Source organism: Dendrobates tinctorius, unplaced genomic scaffold, assembly GCF_039654945.1.
Source record: "Dendrobates tinctorius isolate UK_male_01 unplaced genomic scaffold, ASM3965494v1 ptg000206l, whole genome shotgun sequence".
NCBI lineage: Eukaryota > Metazoa > Chordata > Amphibia > Anura > Dendrobatidae > Dendrobates > Dendrobates tinctorius.
In genome coordinates this window covers 3,771,472-3,790,395 of record NW_027361873.1, presented here as the reverse complement: position 1 = coordinate 3,790,395, position 18,924 = coordinate 3,771,472, and the positions used below count along the sequence as shown (strand labels likewise).

At 47.2% G+C, this 18,924-nt stretch overlaps 1 protein-coding gene across 3 annotated transcripts in view; it reads right to left on the bottom strand.

Moving 5' to 3' along the window:
• Positions 1-18,924, bottom strand: part of CFAP73 (cilia and flagella associated protein 73) — a 72,819-nt gene that overhangs the window by 50,672 nt on the left and 3,223 nt on the right. For 2 of the 3 annotated variants that reach the window (XM_073554112.1, XM_073554113.1), the window contains exons 2-3: positions 15,377-15,482; positions 2,546-2,650 (exon numbers count right to left, since the gene is read on the bottom strand). In XM_073554112.1, coding sequence (XP_073410213.1) covers positions 2,546-2,650; positions 15,377-15,482 — 211 coding nt within the window. The remainder of the gene's footprint in view (positions 1-2,545; positions 2,651-15,376; positions 15,483-18,924) is intronic. The other variant, XM_073554114.1, reaches the window with a different exon arrangement.

Sequence of the window (18,924 nt, the reverse complement as noted above, 5' to 3'; positions counted from 1 at the left end):
CGCTGACGATGCGAGGGAGGGCTCCCAGAAGAAGATGTGCTGTCCTGTTGATGGCCAGACTCCATGGCTGTGGGTATTGCTGCTGCTGTTGCTGCTGCCAGTGATGCCATTTCTGCTGCTGCTGCTGCATCTCTTTGGCGGCTGTTGAATAAAGAGAAACAAAGGGCCAATGAATATCTTGATATTCCATGGCCCTAGTTTGGAGGAATGGGGGATTTGATAATTACCGTCTCTCATCTGCTGCTGGACTCCCCTCCTCAGCATGTTCCATTTGCTGCTCCATTTGGGGTGGTGCTGCTGCTGCAGATGTCTGCTGCCTTCTCCTGCTCCTGGTTCTTGGCTTGGGTGGCATGTTGGGTGTGGCTGAGGGTCCCATTGTCTTGCTTTTATATATCTCCTGTGGGCAGAGCTTCTGAGCATGCTCAGACCAAAAAACAGGATCCGGCGCATTGCGGCACTCATAGGCTTTCATTGTGTGAAAAAGCCAGACGCGCCGGATCCGGCGTGTCCGGCTTTTTCGCCGGAGACAAAAAACGTTACAGTAGCCGTTTTTTCCAGACGCCGGATCACGACACATTGCCGGATCCGGCGAAAACCGGATGAAACGCATGGCCATCCGGCGCGATCCGGCGCAAATGCAAGTCAATGGGGGGGGAAACCGGATCCGGCATTGCATTTCGCCGGATCCGGTTTCTGTCAAAAGCGCCAGATCGCGCCTGACGGCGAAAACCTGATGTGTGAAAGAGGCCTAAGGTGGCCAGGGTAGGTCACAAGGTGTGAATGCTGGGACCTGATTGGTCCAGTTTGGAAAGTCCCGTGAGGAGAAGGATCTCCTGGCTAACAGCATGTGGAGCGGCTGTGTGAGCATTGGCGATGTGTGCCTGAGAGCTCCCTGGAGGGAACTAACGTATGCGATGGTGAAGCCGCATAAGGAACTAAGGAACCCTGACGGGTGAGATAATGATGAGGCTGAATAGCCCATATAATGGACGCTATGCTGATATGAACTTTGTGGTGCTTCCTTTGGTTTATGCTGAATAATAAACCGCACGGACTGTTATAGTTATAGAAATCCTGGTGCCGGATGTGTTTTGTTCGCTGCCTAGCGAGAATCTCCTACCTTAAATGACAGTGCTGCCTCACAGGGAATAATATATGGAGCATCTTATGGGGGCAGCATATGGGGGCATAATCTATTGAGCATCTTATGGGGGCATAATCTATGGAGAATCTTTTCCACCCTAGGCTTATACTCGAGTCAATAAGTTTTCCCAGTTTTTTGTGGCAAAATTAGGGGGGGGTCGGCTTATACTCTGGTCAGCTTATACTCGAGTATATACAGTAATTCATGACTTTTGGGGAATACAGTGCTTTTGTAACTCCTGAAGCCCCTTTTAATGCCTTCACAGCATGCTCTGTACATGTAAGGCGCAAGTCGGATGCGGGTGTATGGGGCAGGTTCACGGGTTGAGGTGGCTCATGGCTGTCTGTTACAGCCAGGACCTGCATCTAACAATCACAGGTGGCATGTCACTCTATGTGCCCATCGTTGCCCGGTGACATGATTGCAGGTCACTCACCAATTGGTTGTCATTACAGAGCTCCCTTGAAACCCTTCTGGTGGCCAAGCTTCAAAGGAGGCTGTGATTTTGAGTATATCCAGCAATACTGTGGTATTGCTGCATATAGTAAAAGTGATCAAACAACAGCGTGTTCAAGTTCCCTAAGGGGACTAACAAGTACAATGAAAAGTAAAAAATAACAGGTTTTAAAAAATATCTAAAAAAAAAAAAACAAGTTCAAATCACCTCCCAATTTTAAGAAATACACGTCGTATCTCTGAAAAGTCAGATCTATCAAAATATAAAACAACCCCAATTTTTTTTTTTTCAAACTTCTGATTTTTTCTCCTCCGCTAATAGAATAAAAAACTGGACATGATATCGCGGTAAACGTACCACAAAATGTACACCATAAAAAACAATTATCAAAAAAACTGTCAGAATTGCATTTTTTTTTTTTTTTTACAATTTCTTCCGAATTTCCGTTTTCCAGTACACTATGTGGTAAAAATGAATGGTGTCATTCAAAAGTACAACTTGTCCCGCAAAAAATAAGCTCTCATATGTCTATGTGGAGAGAAAAAAAAATTATGGCCCTGGGAAGATGGGGAGGAGAAAATTGTCCCCGTCATGAAGGGATTAATTATTCTGGTGCATTCATATGCAGTAAAGTTGTGTTACAGGAGCTTTATCAGTATGGCCTTTAGTCAGAAAATGTCACTTACACTATAGCAGCTTTTAAAAAAGGGCTGGATGCCTTCCTCACAAATGGCATTGTGGGTTATAAAAATTCTAGTGATAGACAACGTTTTATTGGTCGATAACGGTGGAACTTGATGGATCTACAATATTAACCTATGTAGCGTTAATTTATCTATCTTTTTCAATCTCGGTTCTCAAACTGATAAATAGGCTTATCACTACAAGAATAGAAACCTTCTCAACACACACAGCCGCTATATACAGTACAGAGAACGGCAAACCTTGAGGAACTTATCAAATTTGAACAAGGAATCCTTGAGTTTCTCTTCTTTGTGCTCAAGCTCGGTGCGACGTTGCTGCAGACTCTCAGCTTTCATCTGAAATTCCTGTGGAAACATGGATCAGAGTGAGTGAGGGAGTAGAAGACCTCTTCTAGGCAGGTGTCACGCACACTTGTATTTGTAGATAATTATAACACTAGGAGCAGGTCTGAAGAACCGGATTTTTAGGGGAACCTGTCAGAAGTTTCCTGCTTCCCTAACGACCAGCAAAATGAAATAGGGCACGACGCCTCACTGCAGAGACCTAGGCGTTACTCGGAATGGCTGCTGGGTCTTAGAGAAAACTCAAAACCTCAGAGAAAGAGTCCGCTGGGCGACTGCTCCCTGGCTTCACAGGTCTCTCCCTATTAGGTCACGCTCACACATTCACTATTTGGTGAGCTTTATTTACCTCAGGATCTGTAAGCCAAATCCAGGAGTACAGAAATGGTGACGTGTTTCTATCATACTTTTCCTCTGATTGTAAGCAAAAACCAAGAAAAGAACAAATACTAAAAAGGTAAAAAACTAACCAAATACTCAACGTGTGCACGTGGTCTTAGTGTATAGGGAGATGGTCAAGCTGCCCAGTGGTCACCACGACCTGTGTTATGATTGAGTCACCGTAGGAGGCAAAAATAGAAATGCTAGCTAAGTCCAGAAAACCAGAGAAGTTGGCAGCTATCGGATTGCAGACCCCTGAACCTATCAACACAACTAGCAGTAGCCGTGGGGAGCTCCTACGATGCCCTAGGCCCCTCGATCACAGCCGGAGGACTACATAGCCTAAAGACAGAAAGGGAAATCTAAACTGCCCCAGAGCAGACCCCAAAGCAAAAGGCAGCCCCCCACATATGACGGTGAAGCAAGAAGAAAGAACAAAACACAGACAGAAAGATAGACTGAGCAAAGATGGGGCCCAAGCTAGCTTAGATAGGAAAGGACAGGAATGCTGCTGTCTGCAATCCGTAAAAAACCCTATGAAAATAAGAGCCAACAAACTGACAGTAAAAAAGGCTATGTCAGTACTCAGGAATATTCTGAAGACAGAGCAACAGGCAAAAGGAGATTCAGCTCACCCCAGCAGGGAATGGCAGAATCCAGAAAGGCAAGGAAAACAAAACACTAATGCAAAAAGGCAAAGCAGAAATCTTAGCTTTAGATGAGCAGGAATCAGACTGGTTTCCTAGAAGTCCACAGAGAAATCACCCGCAGGCCAGAAGGGCGTCGGCAACCTTATATCCAGTCATTAACTCCACTCAGCCAGTCATCATCATCAGCCCCAGGTGTTTGACAATCAGGCTCACTACCTTTCTTCACCAGAAGAGGGAGTTCCTCGGGCCTCAGTAGTGAAGGGGAAAATGAACTCACAACAGTACCTCCCCCTTGAGGAGGGGTCACTGAACCCTCAACCACGCCACCAGGGCGATCAGGGTGAGCCCGATGAAAGGCACGCACCAATCTTTTGGCATGAATATCAGAGGCAGAGACCCAGGAATTATCCTCCTGACCATAACCCTTCCACTTAACCAAATACTGGAGTCTCCGTCTAGCCAGACGGGAATCCAGTACTTTCTCTACCTCATATTCCATGTTACCTTCAACCAATACAGGGTCTGGAGGTGCAACCCCCGGAAAAACAGGTTCAACAAACCTCTTCAACAAAGATTTATGGAACACATTATGGATTTTAAATGTGACAGGAAGAGCCAAACGAAAAGAGACCGGATTAATAATCTCCAAAATCTTGTAAGGTCCAATAAATCTAGGCTTAAACTTAGGAGAAGCCACCTTCATAGCAATATTTTTTGATGATAACCACACCATATCACCATCCATAAACTGAGGACCAATGGTCCTATGTCGGTTGGAAAACCGCTGTGCCTTTTCCTGGGAGAGAGATAACTTATCCACCACTTGGTCCCAGATCTGGTGCATTCTCTCCACCACAGTGTCAACACCTGGGCAGGCAGAGGGCTCCACCTGCCCTGAAGAAAATCGAGGATGAAACCCAAAGTTACAAAAAAAAGGTGACATCAAAGTGGCAGAACAAGCTCTATTATTTAAAGCAAATTCGGCCAAGGGCAAAAATGAAACCCAATCATCCTGATCAGCAGAAATAAAACATCTCAAATATGACTCCAAGGTCTGGTTTTTTCTCTCTGTCTGCCCATTGGTCTGAGGGTGAAAAGCAGAGGAGGACAACTGAATTCCCAGCTTGGAACAGAAAGTTCTCCAAAATCTAGACACAAACTGGACTCCTCTGTCAGTGTCATGTCGGACACTGTTCACACCAGGGTGTCCGGCAGACAGCTGTAATACCCTATTCCACTACAGTATGCTCAGGGACTTTGTTGGGTATTCTGTTCCAGTCGGGATAGGGTTAACCAGGTTGTCATGCTGGCTGAGGGCTTGGCCACGCCCTTGGTCTTTAAATAGTCCTTCCTGACTATGGGCGTCGCCGACTATAGCTTTTGCCTAGTGCTAGCAATATCGGTCAGCAGTGGTGGTTTTGGAGCGTCTGATATCTGGTGCAGTATATTTCTCAGTTGTTCTTTCTCCTATCTGTTATATATATCTATTTGGTTGCCCTTGCACATTATTGTATTCCCTGGTGTATTAACGGTGTGGTGTTTCTTTTACCCCTGTCCATACGTATTTGTGGGGTCTGGTGTCTGGTCCCCTCACTGGGTGGAGGGTGGTGGGTTCAGCTTAGGGCTGGACAGGAGACAGGGACAGGGTGGAGGCCCAGGCAGGCACACCTTCAGTGTAAACCCTGGGTTGAGGGACAGACAGGGTTTCCCCTAGTCTGAGGGACACCGCAGGGGCCCCGGGATTTTAGCCTAAAGTAACCTAGGCATACCATGACATTATAGTCGGCCCAAATACTAAAGTTAAAAAAAAAAAAAAAAAAAAATAGATAGGGAATATAGGGGTTACTTACTATGGATCCTATACTTTCCCTAACCAAGCAGCTGGAGGCTCTATCCATACAGGTCACTGAACTTAGGGGGGCGGTCCAGCAACAAGGCCTGTCAGCTCTTGCAGTACCTGCTGAGGCTGCAGCCAGGGCAGCTGAACCCAAGTTTCCCCTTCCTGAACGATTTGCTGGTGATCGTGGTAAGTTCACGGTTTTTCGTGAATCATGCAAATTGTATTTCCGTATGCATCCACATTCCTCAGGTAATGAGGCTCAACGCGTGGGCTTGGTGATTTCTTTGCTGAGTGGTGATCCACAGGCATGGGCCTTTTCACTCCCTTCTGACTCACCGGCATTTGAGTTTGTAGATTTTTTTTTCTCTGCTCTGGGTTTGATCTATGACGATCCGGATAGATTAAACTTTGCAGAGTCTAAGATACGCTCACTACTACAGGGTGAGCGACCAGCTGAGGATTACTGCACGGAATTCCGGCGATGGGCGGTGGACATGCAGTGGAATGACCCTGCGCTTAGAAGTCAATTTTTGCATGGGGTTTCTGGAAGGGTTAAACAGACTCTCCTAATGTACGAGACTCCCGCCTCTCTGGAGGCTGCGATGGCACTTGTAGTACGCATAGACCGCCATCTCCGTCAGGGGGCGCTGGTTTCGTTACCTCCGGGAGGTGGGGGAGTTGCAGGGGAGGTTGCCTCTGGTGAATCCGTGGAACCCATGCAGATCGCTGGTATAGCACATTCACTGAGTAACAAGCCTAAACGTTCTTGGCACAGAAGGCAGGGGGTTTGTTTTTTTTGTGGCAAAGGAGGACATTTTATTAACGCTTGCCCCCTGGTACCTAAGAAGGGCGCGCCGGCGGAAAACTGATAGGCTCAGAGGGTTTGGAGGAGTCTAGTCTGAGCCTTTGTGTATCCTCCGTCATGGTTTCCCAGTGTATGCTCCCTGCTAGGGTAGCACTTGGGGGGCAAATGCTCTCTATTACAGTGTTTGTTGATAGTGGCTCAGCTGCCAATCTCATTGATGAGAAGTTCGCACATACGGCGGGATTTCCGGTGGAGAAATTGCCGAACCCCATCCGGGTGGTTACCATCAATGCTTCCCCGTTGTCTCAAGGGGAGATCACAGAGTGTGTGTTGGATATACAACTCCACATTGGAGTATTACACTCAGAGCGGGTAACTTGTAAGGTGCTTAGTAACTTACCGGCTCAGATGGTTCTGGGCTTTCCATGGTTGTCAATGCATAATCCTGTTATTGATTGGAAGACCCAGGACATAATTCAGTGGAGCAGGGAGTGTCAGGAGAGGTGCCTGGCTACATGTATTTCCGCTTTGACTCCCAGTATCCCGGAGCCGTTGCTGGACTATGCGGATGTATTTTCTGAAAAAGGTTGTTCAGAACTACCACCGCATCGCCCCTATGACTGTGCTATTAGGTTGAAACCAGGGGCCAAGTTACCTAAAGCTAGAATGTTTAATATCTCAGGTCCCGAGAGGCTAGCTCTCAAGGAGTACATTGCGGATAGTCTGAGCAAGGGGCATATTAGACCTTCCTCTTCTCCTCTGGCTGCTGGCTTCTTCTTTGTTAAAAAGAAGGATGGCGGTTTACGCCCGTGTCTGGATTTCAGAGAACTCAACCAGATTACGGTTCGTGATCCTTACCCTATGCCACTTATACCCGATTTGTTCAACCAAGTGGTTGGTGCCAAGTGGTTCTCCAAACTGCACCTCAGGGGGGCGTACAATCTTATAAGAGTCAGTCAGGGGGATGAGTGGAAGATGGCATTCAATACCCCTGAGGGTCACTTTGAGAGTTTGGTAATGCCGTTTGGGTTGACTATGGCACCGGCGGTCTTTCAACATTTCATAAATGATGTCTTCTCTCATTTGTTGGGGAGATTTGTTATAATTTATCTAGACGACATCCTCATTTTCTCTCGCGACCATGATACACATATAGAGCATGTTAGACAGGTCCTGCAGTTGCTCAGAAAGAACAGGCTCTATGTCAAGCTTGAAAAATGTGTTTGTCGTACAGGAGCTACCGTTCTTGGGTTATATAATCTCCGCCTCAGGGTTTAAGATGGACACCGCAAAGGTGCAGGCGGTACTACATTGGGATCGGCCTGATAATCTTAAGGCGCTTCAGCGATTTCTTGGCTTCTCCAATTACTATAGGAAATTTATTAAGAATTTCTCTGTGATTGCCAAACCACTTACAGACATGACTAAGAAGGGTACCGACTTTTCTGACTGGTCTGAGCCTGCGGTACAGGCGTTTGAATTCCTCAAGAATAGTTTTGCCTCAGCGCCCATTCTGGTGCAGCCCGATGTCTCCTTACCGTTTGTCGTGGAGGTGGATGCGTCGGAGGTTGGAGTGGGGGCTGTACTGTCTCAGGGCCCATCTTGGGCCAAGTTGCATCCGTGTGCCTACTTCTCCAAGAAGCTGTCGCCTGCGGAGCGTAATTATGATATTGGCAACAGGGAATTGTTGGCCATCAAATTGGCATTTGAGGAGTGGCGACACTTCTTGGAGGGGGCTGTTCATCAGATTACTATGATAACCGACCATAAGAATTTGCTTTTAGAATCTGCTAAGCGCCTGTCCTCCAGACAGGCTCGCTGGGCATTATTCTTCACCCGGTTCAACTTCATTGTTACCTATCGACCTGGTTCGAAGAATATTAAGGCAGACGCTTTATCCAGGTGTTTTCCTGGTGGAGAGTTATGTGAAGAGCCGGTGCCTATTCTCCAAAAGGGTGTGGTGGTATCTGCCATCACGACAGAAATTGAGGCAGAGATTGCGGAGGCTCAGGAGGAGGTACCGCCGGGGTTGCCTGCGAATAAATCTTTTGTGCCACTACATCTACGCTCAAGAGTGTTAGGCGAACATCACGACACGGTACTGGCTGGTCATCCAGGGGTTAAGAGCACTCTGGAACTGGTATCGCGTCGTTTTTGGTGGCCTAAAATCCGGCAGGATGTGGCCTCATATGTGTGCCTGTACCACGTGCGCACGGGCCAAGACTCCTCGTTCCCGTCCCGCTGGTAGGTTGCAGCCTCTCGGAGTGCCAAGTAAGCCATGGACTGAGATTTCCATGGATTTTATTACAGACTTGCCCGCCTCGGCGGGGAACTCGGTCATTTTGGTAATTGTTGATAGGTTCTCCAAAATGTCACATTTCGTTGCTTTACCATCTTTGCCCAATGCTAAGACTCTTGCTCAGATATTTATTCGCGAGGTGGTCTGACTTCATGGTGTCCCGTCTGACATTGTGTCTGATCGAGGTACGCAGTTTGTGGCAAAGTTTTGGAGAGCCTTTTGTTCTCGCCTTGGGATCAAATTATCTCATTCATCGGCTTTCCACCCTCAGTCGAATGGGCAGACTGAGCGGATGAACCAAAACCTGGAGCAATACTTGCGCTGCTTTGTTTCCGACAATCTGGAAGAGTGGTCAGCGTTTCTTCCTCTGGCAGAATTCGCAATAAACAACCATTGCCAGGAATCGTCTGGGGAATCTTTTTTTTGTGTGTATGGTCAACATCCTCAATTTTGTACCTTGCGTCAGGGGTGCTCGGTTGGCGTCCCTGAGGAGGACCAGTTGGGGGCTCAATTGTCATCTGTTTGGAGGAGAGTCAAGCAGCGCTTGTTGAAGGTGGGTTCCAGGTACAAACAGGTGGCTGACTGCAGACGTGTGCCAGGTCCGGACCTGTGTGTGGGTGATTGGGTGTGGTTATCTACAAGGAACATCAAGCTCAAGATACCGTCACTTAAGTTGGGTCCCAGGTTCATTGGCCCATTTAGGATCTCCGCAGTGATCAACCCCGTGGCATTTCGTTTGGAGTTGCCGGCTGTGTATAAGATTCATAATGTGTTTCACAAAGCATTGCTAAAAAAGGTCATGGGTTTGGTGGATGGTTCTCCCGGGCCACCACCTCCCGTCTTGGTGGATGGCGCGTTGGAATTTGAGGTGTCCAAAGTGGTGGACTCTAGGGTTGTGCGTCGCACTCTACAGTACCTGGTCCACTGGCGTGGCTATGGTCCTGAGGAGAGGACATGGGTGCCGGCCTCAGACATTCATGCTGATCGACTGGTTACTATGTTCCATCGTCGCCATCCGGACAAGCCAGGTCCTCGACATGGTGAGGTTCCGGAGGTCCCTCGTAGAAGGCGGGGTACTGTCATGTCGGACACTGTTCACACCAGGGTGTCCGGCAGACAGTGGTAATACCCTATTCCACTACAGTATGCACAGGGACTTTGTTGGGTATTCTGTTCCAGTCGGGATAGGGTTAGCCAGGTTGTCATGCTGGCTGAGGGCTTGGCCACGCCCTTGGTCTTTAAATAGTCCTTCCTGACTAAGGGCGTCGCCGACTATAGCTTTTGCCTAGTGCTAGCAATATCGGTCAGCAGTGGTGGTTTTGGAACGTCTGATATCTGGTGCAGTATATTTCTCAGTTGTTCTTTCTCCTATCTGTTATATATATCTATTTGGTTGCCCTTGCACATTATTGTATTCCCTGGTGTATTAACGGTGTGGTGTTTCTTTTACCCCTGTCCATACGTATTTGTGGGGACTGGTGTCTGGTCCCCTCACTGGGTGGAGGGTGGTGGGTTCAGCTTAGGGCTGGACAGGAGACATGGACAGGGTGGAGGCCCAGGCAGGCACACCTTCAGTGTAAACCCTGGGTTGAGGGACAGACAGGGTTTCCCCTAGTCTGAGGGACACCGCAGGGGCCCCGGGGTTTTAGCCTAAAGTAACCTAGGCATACCATGACAGTCAGATACAATGTTCTCAGGAATCCCGTGCAAGCGAACCACCTGTTGTAAAAACAGGGGCACCAATTCAGAGGAAGACGGCAACTTAGGGAGTGGTACAAGATGAACCATCTTAGAGAACCTATCACAAATCACCCAAATAACAGTCATCCTTTGAGAGACAGGCATATCAGAGATGAAATCCATTGAAATATGGGTCCATGGCATCTTGGGGACAGGCAAAGGCATCAACAACCCACTAGAGCGAGAACACGATTTAGACCGGGAGCACGTCCCACAGGACTGCACAAAATTCCTGACATCACGAGACAAGGAGGGCCACCAAAAAGACCGACTCACCAGATCTCTAGTACCAAAAATACCTGGATGACCAGCCAAAGCAGAGCAATGAACTTCAGACATCACTCTCTTCTTCCACTGGTCAGGAACATACAACTTTCCACTGGGACAACGCTCAAGTTTGTCCTCCTGGAACTCTTCCAGAGCATGTCTCAAATCGGGCGAGATGGCAGAAAGAACTACCCCTTCGCCTAAGATGGTAGCAGGCTTGGTCACCACAGGAGAATCAGCAAAGAAGCTCCTAGAGAGGGCGTCAGCCTTGACATTCTTAGTTCCAGGAAGAAAAGAAACCACAAAATCAAAACGTGTAAAAAACAAGGCCCACCTAGCCTGTCTAGGGTTCAAGCGCTTAGCCGACTCTAGGTAAATCAAATTCTTGTGGTCAGTGAGGACCACGACTTGATGCTTAGCTCCCTCCAACCAATGTCTCCACTCCTCAAATGCCCATTTCATGGCTAACAGTTCCCGATTCCCCACATCATAGTTACGTTCAGATGGAGAGAACTTTCGGGAAAAGAAAGCACAGGGATTCATTTTAGATGTTACAGGATCCTTTTGGGACAAAACAGCTCCTGCACCAATCTCAGAAGCATCCACCTCTACCTGGAACGGAAGTGAGACATCAGGTTGCCGCAAAACCGGGGCGAAGGTGAATCTTCGCTTCAGCTCCTGAAAGAAAGAAACAGCCTCCGGAGACCAATTTAACACATCAGCACCCTTCTTAGTCAAATCAGTCAATGGCTTGACAATACTAGAAAATTTTGCTATAAATTTCCGATAAAAATTAGCAAAACCCAAAAACTTCTGGAGGGCCTTCAAAGAAGTGGGCTGAACCCAATCGTAAATGGCCTGTACCTTGGCCGGGTCCATTTCAATAGTTGACGGGGACAAAATAAATCCCAAAAAAGAAATCCTCTGTACTCCAAAAAGGCATTTAGATCCTTTGACATACAGGGAATTCTCCCTCAAGATCCGGAACACAGTCCGAATATGTTCCACATGAGAATCCCAATCCTTGGAGAAGATCAAAATATCATCCAGATAGATAATCAAAAATGTATCGACAAAATCTCGGAAAATATCGTTCATGAAGCACTGGAAGACAGAAGGAGCATTAGTGAACCCAAAAGGCATCACCAGGTACTCAAAATGTCCCTCCGGAGTATTAAACGCCGTCTTCCATTCATCCCCATGCTTAATGCGAATAAGATTATACGCCCCCCTGAGGTCAAGCTTGGTAAACCAGCAAGCACCTTTAACTCTGGAGAATAGATCAGAAATCAGGGGTAACGGATACTGATATTTAACAGTAATTTTGTTGAGAGCACGATAATCAATACAAGGTCTTAATGATCCATCCTTTTTGGCTAAAAAAAAAAAAACGGCACCTAAGGGTGACGAGGATGGTCTAATATGACCCTTCTCCAATGCCTCCTTAATATAGGATCGCATAGCCTCGTGCTCGGGTACAGATAAATTGAAGAGCCGACCCTTGGGAAATTTACACCCCGGGCTCAGTTCAATTGCACAGTCATAACTCCTATGAGGAGGCAGAGACGCAGACTCATTCTCACTAAATACATCATAAAAGTCTGCCAAATAATCAGGAACATCATGCGACTGAGGAGAGCTGGAAAACACCGGAGCCTCACTAAAGGCACACCGACAACCCCAACTCACCACAGACACAGATTTCCAATCCAAAACTGGATTATGAATTTGTAACCAGGGAAACCCCAGAACAATAGTATCATGCAGATTATGTAACACCAAAAACCTGCAATTTTCTTGATGGTCTGGGGCGACCCGCATTACCAACTGGGTCCAAAACTGAGGTTTATTTTTAGCCAAAGGAGTAGCATCAATCCCCCTCAAAGGGATAGGCGTCTGCAGAGGTGTCATCGGAAATCCACAACGTTTAGCAAAATCCAAGTCCATTAGGTAGAGCTGCTCCCGAATCCACAAAAGCCTTGGCGGAAAATGTGGACAGGGAGCAGATCAGAGTAATAGCCAGAAGAAACTTAGTTTGAACACCACCAACAGAAAACGTGTGTGCAAGGCGTTTCTCGCGTTTAGGACAGACAGAAATAATATGCGAGGCATCTCCACAGAAAAAACACAACTTATTACGCCTTCTGAACTCCTGACGCTGCTCTCTGGAAAAAACTCTATCACATTGCATAGGTTCAGACATCTGTTCAACAGGTGGCAACACCTCTCGTGCAGCTCTGCGTTCGCGCAAACGCCGATCAACCTGAATGGCTAAAGACATAGAATCGTCAAGACCAGAGGGAACAGGAAATCCCACCATAGTATCTTTAACGGCTTCTGACAACCCCTTCCGAAAGAGAGCAGCCAAGGCATTATCATTCCAGGTAGTAAGGACCGCCCACTTTCGGAATTTTTGACAGTACAATTCTGCAGAATCACGACCCTGGTTCAATGCCAGCAGGGTCTTTTCAGCCTGATCAATGGCATTAGGTTCGTCATACAACAACCCCAAGGCCTGAAAAAATGCGTTCACATTAGTCAGAATAGGATCATCTGGTTTCAAAGAAAACGCCCAATCCTGGGGATCGCCACGCAGCAAAGAGATGACAATTTTAACCTGCTGCGTGGAGGTCCCTGACGAGTTAGGCTTCAAGGCAAAAAATAATTTACAATTATTTTTGAAATTCAAAAATTTTAGACCGATCCCCAAAAAATACATCAGGTGTAGGAATCTTTGGTTCAGCAGCATGTAAATGAGCAAGGTAGGCGGAAATTCCCCGCACTTCCGCAGCGAGCTGCTCCACACGATCAGACAATTGCTTTATCTCCATTGAGAGAAAAAAAAAATTCCCCCTACGGCCTCAGAGATATAGAGGAAAAAATATACACTTTTTTTTTTTTATACAATTCTTTCCTGCAATTGAGTACCCTAGGATCTGCGGTATGGCGGGTGATTCTGTTATGATTGAGTCACCGTAGGAGGCAAAAATAGAAATGCTGGCTAAGTCCAGAAAACCAGAAAAGTTGGCAGCTATCGGATTGCAGACCCCTGAACCTATCAACACAACTAGCAGTAGCCGTGGGGGGCTCCTACGATGCCCTAGGCCCCTCGACCACAGCCGGAGGACTACATAGCCTAAAGACAGAAAGGGAAATCTAAACTGCCCCAGAGCAGACCCCAAAACAAAAGGCAGCCCCCCACATATAATGACGGTGAAGCAAGAAGAAAGAACAAAACACAGACAGAAAGATAGACTGAGCAAAGATGGGGCCCAAGTTAGCTTAGATAGGAAAGGACAGGAAGGCTGCTGTCTGCAATCCGTAAAAAACCCTATGAAAATAAGAGCCAACAAACTGACAGTAAAAAAGGCCCTGAAGACGCTAGGCTTCAAAAAAGGCTATGTCAGTACTCAGGAATATTCTGAAGACAGAGCAACAGGCAAAAGGAGATTCAGCTCACCCCAGCAGGGAATGGCAGAATCCAGAAAGGCAAGGAAAACAAAACACTAATGCAAAAAGGCAAAGCAGAAATCTTAGCTTTAGATGAGCAGGAATCAGACTGGTTTCCTAGAAGTCCACAGAGAAATCACCCGCAGGCCAGAAGGGCGTCGGCAACCTTATATCCAGTCATTAACTCCACTCAGCCAGTCATCATCATCAGCCCCAGGTGTTTGACAATCAGGCTCACTACCTTTCTTCACCAGAAGAGGGAGTTCCTCGGGCCTCAGTAGTGAAGGGGAAAATGAACTCACAACAGACCTGTGCCCGACTCTCTCAAACTGTATTATCTCTGAAAGTCGCAGCATTTCAAAGTAAAACATGAGATAGCTTGTCGCTGCTGCTGGTGGTTAGAGAAGCCTGAAGCTGCTAACAAGTTCCATTTTAAAAGTAGTCTAACAGAAGGTTCTTGCTATGTAATCTGAGAGCAGAATAATATAGGGCAAGAGAGCCGGATTCCAGCAATGTATCACTTACAGAACTGCTGGGTACAGTTTTGATAGAATCCCTGTTTTATCTGTTGTAGCTGTTTCAGTGGTCAGCATGAGGCGTTGTGTATAACCCCGCCCACATCCCTGTTTGGCAGCTTCCTGTATACAGTGTATACTGTCAGCAAGCTGCCAATCAGTAATGGGGGCGGGGTTACACAGATTAGCCTGACTGTTGTGCATGTGACATCAAGTCAAGCAGTGATAATCGCCTTCTGATAAAACACCGATTGAATTGAAACTATACCACACAGCCCAGTAAATGACAGATCCCTGTAATTAGGCTCACTTGCCCTAGATTATGCTGCTATCAGATTACATAGCAAAAACCTGCTAACACATTCCCATTAAGACTCTGTTCACAAGCTGATTTGTAGGTCAAAAAGACCTCACCTAGACGACTGGTGAGGTAACAGCTTGGACGCAAAGATGGATGTTCAAAGGACTGAGTTTTTACATATACCAGTTGAGATCTACAACAAGGTTTTTAAGCCGCATCACAATGTATATTGTTACCCTCACCCTAATGGCATTTAAAGGGGTTGCCCACTACCTCACGTGGCATAACCATGTCATACCAGGAGACCCGCTGCCGACATCTCTGGAACAGCGCTGATACGAGGTGAGTATATGCTACTTTTATTTTACAAGAGTGGCCATTTTATACTCCAGGTAATAGAACATCACGTTTAAGCCATATGCCATATTGCTCTCTTCATACAGAATATTCTAATGTCTGGATAGCTAAATATGGGCTTCACCTCTTTTTGGGTGTTCAAAGCTTGTTCAACTTCAATCATCTCTCGCTTCTTCTCCAGAAGTCTTGTAGCCGGTGTCAGGAAATCATCCTCCCGATCCGGCATTCGCCTTCAAGATAAACCATGAGAATGCAAATACTCAATTACTGTAATTAATAATCTGTAATAAACCAGAACACCATCGGCAGAGCTAGCTTCTAAGTAAGGGGCCTCCGTACACAATGGGTAGCTGTCATCTGGACAACGGTAGGGCTGAACGCTCAGCTGGCAGCCAACTTTCCTAAGTCTCCCATACACAGGTGCACTGTCTCCTGTGTTCTCTATGAGAAAGCCAGTGCCAGACTCCTCTGGTGGGGGCTTATCTCACCGAAAATTAACGATCAGCAGTCAAAAACTGGACATGCTAGATCTTTCCCTCTCCAGATATTATCCGTCAGGGTACTGTTGGGAAGCCCCATACACATGAAACTGTTGGCCAAGCATGCCGATATCTGCAGGTTCAGCTGCCATTAGTCTAATGTGTATGGGGTATTAGGCTGGCAGCCTATCCTACTGGCAGTAATCATGGTGAGGAAAGACTGGTGCAGGACAGGTGGTGTCTACGCTGACTCTGCATTGCAGCATGCAGCCTTTGGGTAGTCACCCAACATGAAACTGTTGGCCAAGCATGCCGATATCTGCAGGTTCAGCTGCCGTTAGTCTAATGTGTATGGGGTGCTAAGCTGGCAGCCTATCCTACTGGCAGTTATCATGGGGAGGAAAGACTGGTGCAGGACAGATGCCACATTCACTATTGCTTATGTGACTTTAAAGGGAATATGTCACAAAGTGACTCGACCCAACGGGTGGTCGGTCAGCGAACGGCGCAACACTCACACAATGGGATGGTATTGGGGAGAGGAAGGCTTTAACGATAGGGAATGATTGATGGTCACCACCTGGGCTCAAACCTGAACCTGTCCCTGCACTCCCCTAATGCCCTATGTGGGTCCCCCCCCACCGTTGTCACGATACCTCGTCCCTCGCTATCACCTAACACTGTCCTGGCTAGTGCACTGGCCGGCGTAGGGCGCTAGCCTAGCCCCTACAGATAATTCCATACAGGGGACAGTGACAAACACGAAAGGGACGAGGAAAAAACACCACACTTAGCTTTTGGCTTCCTCAGCTGCAAAGCACCGCATAGCTGAAAAAAGGTACCAGGATAACGAACCCAGCAGAAGCACCACTACACACAGAGCGCTCCTTACTCAGGTTTGGTCACTGTAGATTACTCTATCACTGACAGTCAGCTGATGCATCAGGTGACCTTTTAAAGGATGGTGGAAGTGGTCACCGCCCACATCAGCTGACCCAGCAGCACTGCAATTTCACCAGATTGTTGGCGGGAAAAACTGACATTAACCCCCACTGGCCTGAAAGGAAAAAAGTTTTAATTGAGTAGAAACAGAGCTGCCACAAATCCAAAAATGGATTGTGACAGAATATAAGTGAGGCCTTTTCACACATCAGTGTGTCCAGTACATGTATGTGGTAACAGTTTTAACATGTACCGGAGACACACACATAGACCCATTCAAGTGAATGGGTCTGTGCACATGTCAGTGTGCTTCCACGGACTGTGTGTCCATGTGCATAATATGCTGACATGTGTTTTTTTTTTTTTTAACAGCAGTACAGGCTGCAAAACGTCCCGCACACGATCACACTGATGACATCCATGTATCATCAGTGTGACACGTACTGGCGCCTGGAAAGCAGCAGTACTGTTAGCGCTGTTCCCTGGTGCCGAGTGATGAAGACGACTCTCATCATTCTCCCTTGCTCTGACGGCGATAAGCACAATCAGGAGAGAATGTTGAGAGTTATATTCAACTGATAACAGTGAGAGCAGGCAACAGCTAATGGGACTACTACTCCCATCAGCCTACACCTCATCCGTGTGTCATCAGTGTTCACGTGTGCGGAACGTTTTGCGGCCCGTGCTGCTGTTAAAAAACAGACATGTCAGCATATTTTGCCCACAGACACACGGTCCGTAGAAACACCCTGACATGAGCAGAGGAGAATGATGCGAGTGGTCTTCAGCACCCAGCGGCAGGGAACAGTGCTTCCCAGGCACCGGTACGTGTGGTGCTGATGCAGCACACGGTCGCCACACTTGTGTTGCAAGTATTACGTACACGGACACATATCTTCGGTAATGTTTTTTCCGTTACCAGAAATATCAGGACGTGTGTAACAGGCCTAAGGCTGAATAAACACATCTATGTCTGTGGTCCGAGTTTGGGTCACATGACCCTCAGCCGTGAGGGTGCCGGGAAAGGTCAGAGAGGCCAAGCGCCTGCAGACTGCAGTACTTTGCACTGACCTCAACAAGGCAGAGAAGTACGCCTGCGCAGAGGTGCGATGCCGGAAGCGATGAAGCAAGCAGGAGGGCGGCGTCGCAGGAAGATGGGAGGCGCCAGACCCGAAGCTGCGACACCCGTCAGACCAGACCGCACCAGACCGCCCCCGGGTGAGTATAATAATACTTATTTTTCTTATCTTTCAGGTTGGACTGGGGACTTATCTGCAGCATTATAGAATGCTGTGGATAAGCCCTGAAAGGCATCTTATAACGGCCAAAACAGGTGACAGGTTCGCTTTAAGTCATATGCCGTACATTTCCTTGTCATCCTCCTTGAGATGGTTCTACTCCTTCATTGGAGTCCAGCTGTGTTTAAGTAAACTGATAGGACTTGATTTGTAAAGGCACACACCTGTCTATATAAGACCTCACAGCTCACAGTGCATGTCAGACCAAATGAGAATTATGAGGTCAAAGGAACTGGCCAAGGAGCTCAGAGACAGAATTGTGGCAAGGCACAGATCTAACCAAGGTTACAAAAGCGTTTCTGCAGTACTCAAGGTTCCTAAGAGCACAGTGGCCCTCCAAAATCCTTAAATGGAAGAAGATTGGGACCACTAGAAGTCTTCCGAGACCTGGCCATCCAGCCAAACTGAGCAATTGTGCAACAAGAGCGTTGGTGAGAGACGTAAAGAAGAACCCCAAGATCACTGTGACTGAGCTCCGTAGATGCAGTAGGGAGATGGGAGATAGTTCCATAAAGTCAACTATCACTGCAGCCCTCCACCAATTGGGCCTTTAAGGCTTAGTGGCCCAACGGAAGCCTCTCCTCAGTGCCAGACATATGAAAGCCCGCATAGAGTGTGTTCAAAAAACACTTGAAGGACTCCCAGACTATGAGAAATAAGATTCTCTGGTCTGATGAGATGAATATAGAACTTTTTGGTGATAATTCTAAGTGGTATGTGTGGGGAAAACCAGGCACTGCTCATCACCTGCCCAATACAATCCCAACAGTGAAACATGGTGGTGGCAGCATCATGCTATGGAGGTGTTTTTCAGCTGCAGGAACAGGATGACTGGTTGCAATTGAAGTAAACATGAACGCAGCTAATTACAGTGATATCCTGGATGAAAACCTCTTCCAGAGTGCTCTGGACCTCAGACTTGAGCACCACCTTCCAAAAAGACAATGACCCTA